We start from the raw sequence: 6,956 nt of genomic DNA, 5'->3' as shown, positions 1-6,956 counted from the left end.
GGAGGCCAGGGTGATGGGGGGGCACAGTGGAGGCCAGGGTGATGGGGGAGGCGCAGGGGAGGCCAGGGTGATGGGGGGCGGCACCAGGGACTGTGTGGGTGTGGCTAGCCCAGGGAGGGTCGGGCACTGACCGGCCAGAGGGAAGGGCCAGTCCCTGCCTTTCCGGCCGGTGACAGTCCCGACCCTCCGGAATGATCCAAGCCCGTTTGAGACAGAAGTAGAAGCTGTGTTTGTGGAGAAGCCACATCTGAGAGGAGCTGGAAATGACGGGGTGTATTTTGGTACCCTGGAAGGCCTCCCTGGGCGGGGCGCCGCCGCCGTCATGGGACTTGGGAGGCTGGGGCCTGAGGATGGAGGTTTGGGGCTGGCCTGGGTGGGCTCTAGGGGCCCGTCTCCAGAAGCACAGCAGCAAAAAAGGGTCTGGACAGTGAAGGAGGGGAGTGAAAGGCAGCACAGGCCTGCGGGCGTGCGCAGCCGTCTGCTCCTGCTCCTGCTCCGCGCTGTGGGTGGCAGCGTGGCCGGGTGGGCCGCAGAGCTGCGCTGATGCTGCCGTTATTCACACTTTGCTGCCATGATCTGTCAGGCACCGCAGCGCTCCTCCCCCCCCCCCAACAGCCTGCGCTGGCCAGCCGGCCTGTGGCCCCAGGGCCAGGCCTTTCGCTTTTGAGGGAGAGAGGGAGACGCTGGCGGTGTCTGTGGCTGAGCTGAGCTGAGCGGGAGGGAGGGAGGGAGGCTGACACTTGGAAGTTTCACAGAGATGACTCCTTCGTTTGTGCTCTGAGTCTGGGGTTCACCGTGGAGCCCAGGTTGGCCTACAACAACCCACACACGCTCCTTCCCCAGCCCCCTGAGGGCCAAGACTACAGGCATGTGCCACTGCCCTGGGCTCCTCTCCTAGGAGTGAAATCATTTCGAGTCCCAGCACCTGGAATCCTCAGGAGGCTGAGACAGGAGGATTGACAGTTGTGGGGACTCCCCTTCCCCCAAGCTACAAAGTGAGACCCCATCTCCAGAAGGAGTACAGTACAGCACACCTAGCATGCAGAGACCCTGCTTCCATTTCTAGGAAAGAAGGGAAAAAGAGAGGGAGCCATGACAGGGGAAAAAGGTTGAGAGGAGGAAGGAGGGAAATAACTATACAAAGGAGTATCATCTAGAAGGAAATTCTAGCTGGGTGTACAGTAGGACACACCTGTAACCCCAGCACTTGGAAGGTGGGGCAGGAGGATTGTGAGTTGAAGGGCCTGCCTTCTCTAATGGGGGAGGGATCTGTGGCTCCGGCCCTGGGTTTCACATGCAGCCCATGGAGGAAGGGGAGAGGAGATGGAATCCTGCCGCTCGCTGCCCTGGGATGAGTCTGGAAGGCATTACGTGAGGTGCAGGCCGCCAGACACAGAAACATAAATGCCACATGATCTCACCCCTGGGAGGAATCTAAATTATTAGTCAAGCCCATGCTGGGGGGCGGAGCGGGCAGGAAATGGGGGGACGCTGATCACAGCTGCAAGTCTCAGTTACGTGGGACGGATAGGTTCTAGAAACGCTGTGCACGGCGTGGGAAAGCCCTGGGTTCAAATCTTAGTTTCATACACAAAATACAGTAATTTGGCTGGGCACCAGTGGCTCACGCCGCAGGAGGCTGAGATCTGAGGATCACGGTTCAAAGCTAGCCCTGGAAGCCAAGTCCCTGGGACTCTTCACCTCCAGTGAACCAGCAAAAAGCCAGAAGTAGAGTTGTGGTTCAAGTGGTAGAGCAGCAGCATGGAGTGACAAAGCTCAAGGACAGTGTCCAGGCCCTGAGTTCAAGCCCCAGGATTGGTACAGAGAGGCAGAAAAGCCCCAGTAATTGTATTGGGGGTGTTCACGTGAAGATTGTGCCCTGCGGGGTTTGCAGCGGGACCTGGGGGCTTGACCGGGGGGGGGGGAGGCGCCTGTCTTAAAGCAGCTCCTGTCGCTGTGGGGGGGGGGATCGCTGGGGGGGGGCGCCCCGCGTCCGTCCCCGCAGCCCTGCGCGCCCCCGACACACTTCTTTGCAGACGGTGTCGGGCCCCTTTGGCCAGTGCCAGCGGGGAGCCCCAAGCCTGTTGGGCAACCGGAAGAGAGCAGCCCAGCGCCCAGCGGAAGCTGGGTGTGAGCCAGGCCCCAGAGAGCCTCCACTTCCTCCTCCACAGAGCCGGGAGCCAGGAGCTCGGAGCGGCTCCACTCCCTCCCCCCAGCCGCAGGCCGCTGCCCTTCTCCCTTGCCCCCCTGGGGAGCGGGACCCAGGAGACCCATCTTTCCCCACTTCCTGAGCCTGCGTCCCTGCCGGGCCCGGCCCCTGCGTGTGGGGGGGTCGGGGGGCTGCGCCCCCACATGAGTCTCCGCTGTCACAGCACACGGTCTACGTCACAGAGGCCAGCGCAGCTGCGGGCCGCCTGCACCCGGGGCGGGCGCCAGGCGCACACTCCTGAGTCCCTGCCACCTGCACGGCGGAGAGAGGGACCAGCCTGGGCAAAACAAAAAAGACATTCTAAACTATGGCCGCCAACCAGTGAGTGTAAAAGCTCCGTCAGAAGCTCAGAAAAGCAAAGGACAACCCCACCGGAAAAGGTGACCTAGAGGAAGCCACTAGAAGTTTCTATAATGTTCCTCTCAGGCAGCTGCAAGTCAGTCTGGGAGGACAGTTGTCGATGGAAGAGGCTGTGGCCCGTCTGGGAGGTTGACACACACACGCACACGCCCCCCCATTCCCCGAGAGTCTGTGGCTCACCCGTGGACGGGAGACAAAGTGTGCTGTTGGTGTGGGGCCTTCAGCTTCTGCGATGGAGAGCCAGCGCGGCTGCCTGGGCGCCAGGCAGCGGGCTCTTGAGCATGGCCCCTCGTGTACACCACGTGCACCCTTTGGCCCGCGTCTCCCCCCCCCCCCGGTTTTGCTTCCGTGGGTGAGAGTGTGTGTGTGTGTGTGTGTGTGTGTGTGTGTGTCTTTCGGTATCTGGCTTAGGGCATTTTATCCAAGTCCTCCCGAGTGGCAGGGTTTCATTCTTTTTTATGGCTGAGTGGTATTTATTTTCGTCGGTCATGGGACTTGAACTCTGGGCCTGGGCGCTGCCCCTCAGCTCTTCAGCTCAAGGCTAGCGCTCTACCACTTGAGCCACAGCGCCATTTCAGATTTTCTGAGTGGTTCATTGGAGATCAGAGTCTCACACTTTCCTGCCCGGGCTGGCTTTGAACCACCATCCTGAGATCTCAGCCTCCTGAGTAGCTGGGATGCCAGGCGGGAGCCACCGGCGCCTGGCTTGGCTGCGGAGTGTTCTGTTGTGAGCGTGTGCCACGTTATCTTTCTGCATTGGTGGCTGGCGGCCCTCGCTTGCTGCCTGTGGACTGTTGTGAGCAGCGTCTGTGACGTCACGACGAGGTGCGCGTGGCTCTTCCCCCTGCTGATGTCACCCCCTTGGACATCCACGCAGAAGTGAGCCCTGCAAATCTGATTCCTTCAGCTTCAACTTTTCCCCTGAAGCACAGGGCGGATGCGAGCAGCCGGTCTTTTATTGTGCAATACTTTGAGCAGTTCTGTGCTTTGAACTTGGGCTTCGCGTTGGAGCCAGCCCTCCGGCCCTGTTCATGCTGCTCTTTTTTAAATCTATGGCCAGGCCCGACTGTGATCCTGCTGTGTCTCCCTGTGCTTCCCTGGGTCGCCGGATCACAGGCATGTGTCTCTGTTCCCGGTAGATCTCGAGATGGAGTCTCTCCAGCTTACAACTTGGCCCTGAATCTTGATTCCCCTGGGATTAAGATTACAATAGAGCCGGGATTATGGGCGGGAGCCACTGTGCCCTGCTACACCATGGGGTTTTTTGTTTTGTTTTTAATGTAAGAAAAGAAGGAGCCGTGTTCCCTGAGTTTCGTGAAGACCTTTCTGGCCCTGGCTGGGTGGGTGTTCTGCGTATGGCCCCCCGGCCTCTGTGCCAGATTGCCTCCAATCACTGCCGCAGCCGGGGTCTGCGCCCACACCCCCTCCCCGCCCCCACCCCCTGTGCACTTGGGGCCTGAGTGTCCCCGTCGGTGTTGCCCAGGCCAGGCAGCGCCTCTCAGCAGGGCCCTGGCCCCCGGCCAGTGCTTCCTCCCTGGATGTCTAATGGCACCGACCGGATATTTTTAGCGGGGCCTGGAGAAGTGTCAGTGTGCCAGACGCATTCCAGACGCGTGAGGTCAGCGGCCTGCGCCTGGCGGGGTCTCGGCAGCGCCCGCGAGGCTGGGCGCTCTGGGGCGTCCGGGCCTGTGTCTGGGGTCCCCACCTGGGCAGCAGGCAGGCTCTGGTCCCCTGGGGGTGGAGCCGCCCAGGCTGCCGGGCCCCAGGCCGTGTCAGGTAACTTCCTGCTTCACTTCCGTGGCCCTGGGGTGAGCGGAGCCTGGGGAGGCTGCGACTGCCGTCCGGCCGAGCTCCCCCCCATGGGACAGGACGCAGCCTTCCTCGCGTGTGCAGGCGGGCGCTCGGCCGCCGGCGCCGCCCCTCCCGCCCTTTTGCTTTGGTTTATCCGCGCCTTTGACCCTGATGGTCCCATCTCTACCTCTCCAGTGTCTGGGATTACAGGCCGGGCCAGACAGCTGGTTACCAGAGAGCTTCCTGGGCTGTCCTCACCCACGGGGGAAGCCTGCCCCTGCTCCCCCAGGGCCCGTCCGCCCCGTCCCCACACCCCACGTGGAGGTTCCCAGCGGGGGGGGGCAGTGTGCGCCGCTGCCGCGTCCCGCCAGCCCGCCTCCCGTCCACACCCTCGCGCCGACCCCCAGCCCCGCGGTGGCGTGGGGCTCAGGACCCCCAGCCCCGCGGTGGTGTGGGGCTCAGGACCCCCAGCCCCGCGGGGGGCGTGGGGCTCAGGACCCCCAGCCCCGCGGGGGGCGTGGGGCTCAGGACCCCCAGCCCCGCGGGTGGCGTGGGGCTCAGGCCTCGCGCGTCAGGAAGCCGAGCTTTGCTTCCCACTGCTTTGATCCTCGCGTGGTTGTTCCTCACCCTTCGCGAGTAGAAGCCATCTTTGGCTGCTGTTCCCACAGAGGTTAGGCTCCCTGTCCACGGAAGGATGGAACATTCTGCGCCGCTCTCCGTAGCTGTGGTTGCGTATCTGCAGCTCCGTGGACCGGGCACCAGTCCTTCCCACCTGTGTAATCCTAGCTCAGGAGGCTGAGATCTGAGGACTGCAGTTTGAGGCCGATCTGGGTAGGAAAAGCCTGTGAGGCTCTTACCTCCACCGAACCACTAAAAAACAAAAGCAGAAGCAGAGCAGTGGTCCGGTGGTAAGAGCGCTCGCCTTGAGCAACAAAGCTGAGCCAAAGAAAGCCCAAGCCCTTGTTCCAGCCCCAGGACCAGTGCTAAAAGAAAAGGATTGGCGATGTGCGGGGAGAGGAGGTCAGCGTTTCTTTCTGTCTCTTAGTATGCATTCATTACCGGCTTCTCCATGAAGTGTCCCCACGCTCGCACCGTGTATTCACTTCACCCTTCTGTCCTGCACCCCCAAACTATTGAACCCCACCATATATCTTCATTAATGCTCCTCAGCCCCCAATTCTATCTTTTGTCGGTCATGGGGCTCGAACTCAGGGCCTGGGTGTTGTCCCCGCGCTAGTGCTCTACCACTTTGAGCCACAGCGCCACTTCTGGTTTTCTGGTGGTTCATTGGAAATAAGTCTCATGCACTTTCCTGCCTGGGCTGGCTTTGAACCGCGATCCTCAGATCTCAGCCTCCTGAGTAGCTAGGATGACAGGCGTGAGCCACCGGCACCGGGCTGGCTTTGTTCTTTTCTTTTTTCTAGTGATTGCTTGTATCATATAGCACCTCAGTTTCCGTCACCTGTAAAAGGGACTGAGTGGCCGCCATATTGGTGTCCAGGTGTGTCCCTGCGCTGAGTCCCTGTCGACGCAGAATTGTGACTGGCTTTTGGACTTTTTTTCTCCATTTTAGAACCAGGGCCTCTCCCAGCCGTACTGAGCCCCCCTCCCCCCAGCCCCTGCTTCCCCCCAGCCCTTGCCACCCCCTCCCCCAGCCCCTGCCTCCCCCTCCCCCCAGCCCGTCTCCCCCTCTCCCCACTTTTGTCTCGGCCCCTGTGTGGGGGACTGGGCGGCTCTGGGGGCAGGGAAGCTGGACCCACAGGGACTGTGGTCTGATTGCCCGCCTCCGTTCTCCATTCTCCGCACAGGCCTTCGGGAACGCCAAGACGGCCCACAACAACAACTCCAGCAGGTTCGGGAAGTTCATCCAGGTCAACTACCTGGAGAGCGGCATCGTGCGAGGGTAAGCGCGCCGCCCCCGACGTGGCCACACACTGGGGAGGAAGCCTGGGCTCTCCCCCCCCCCCACTGCTGTGACGCACTAGGCTTGGGGCTAGGCCCCGCTGGGACGGGTGAGGCCTGAGCCAGGCGGGCGCCGTGGCCCCCGATCATGGTCACGCGCTGGTTCTGGTACCACGGCGTGTACCCGAGCCAGGTGGCTTTTTGTTGTGGTTTGTGTTGATGTGGGTTTTGGGCTACACTGGAGTTTGAACTCGGGGCCTTGCTCTCTCTAGGCTGGTGCGATACCGCTGGGCCACGCCTCCAGCCCTGTTTTTCACTAGGTGTTTCTGAAGGGTCTGGCTTCTCACCGGCTCAGGCGCGCCCCAGCCAGGACTCCCTCCCCGCTTTGCCCTGCTGTGTGGCGGGGACGGCAGCCGTGGCGCGGGACCCACGCCTGTCCCAATTCCTCGGGAGGCTGAGCTCTGAGGATCGTGGTTCAAAGCCAGCCCGGGCAGAGAAATGGGTGAGATGCTTATCTGCAGTGAACACCCAAACTCTGGAAGTGGAGGTGTGGCTGCGTGGCAGCGCCCCAGCTGGAGCGGAGGAAGGGGTCAAGCCTAGGCCTGACACAAAAGGAGACAACGCAGTGTCGCGCTTGTTCTCCCCCAGCGGCTCGCGGGCCCAGCGCCGGCAGCCTGGACCCCGCTTCTCTAGC

The 6,956-nt window shown here is 61.9% G+C and overlaps 1 protein-coding gene across 1 annotated transcript in view; it reads left to right on the top strand.

Moving 5' to 3' along the window:
* Positions 1-6,956, top strand: part of Myo9b (myosin IXB) — a 56,448-nt gene that overhangs the window by 13,052 nt on the left and 36,440 nt on the right. The window contains exon 2 of the mRNA XM_013028293.1: positions 6,169-6,263. Within this exon, the coding sequence (XP_012883747.1) occupies positions 6,169-6,263 (95 nt within the window). The remainder of the gene's footprint in view (positions 1-6,168; positions 6,264-6,956) is intronic.

The sequence above is a fragment of the Dipodomys ordii genome, unplaced genomic scaffold, assembly GCF_000151885.1.
Source record: "Dipodomys ordii isolate 6190 unplaced genomic scaffold, Dord_2.0 Scaffold108, whole genome shotgun sequence".
Taxonomy (NCBI): Eukaryota; Metazoa; Chordata; class Mammalia; order Rodentia; family Heteromyidae; genus Dipodomys; species Dipodomys ordii.
The sequence above is the reverse complement of the archived record's forward strand: the minus strand, read 5'-3'. Positions and strand labels throughout refer to the sequence as shown.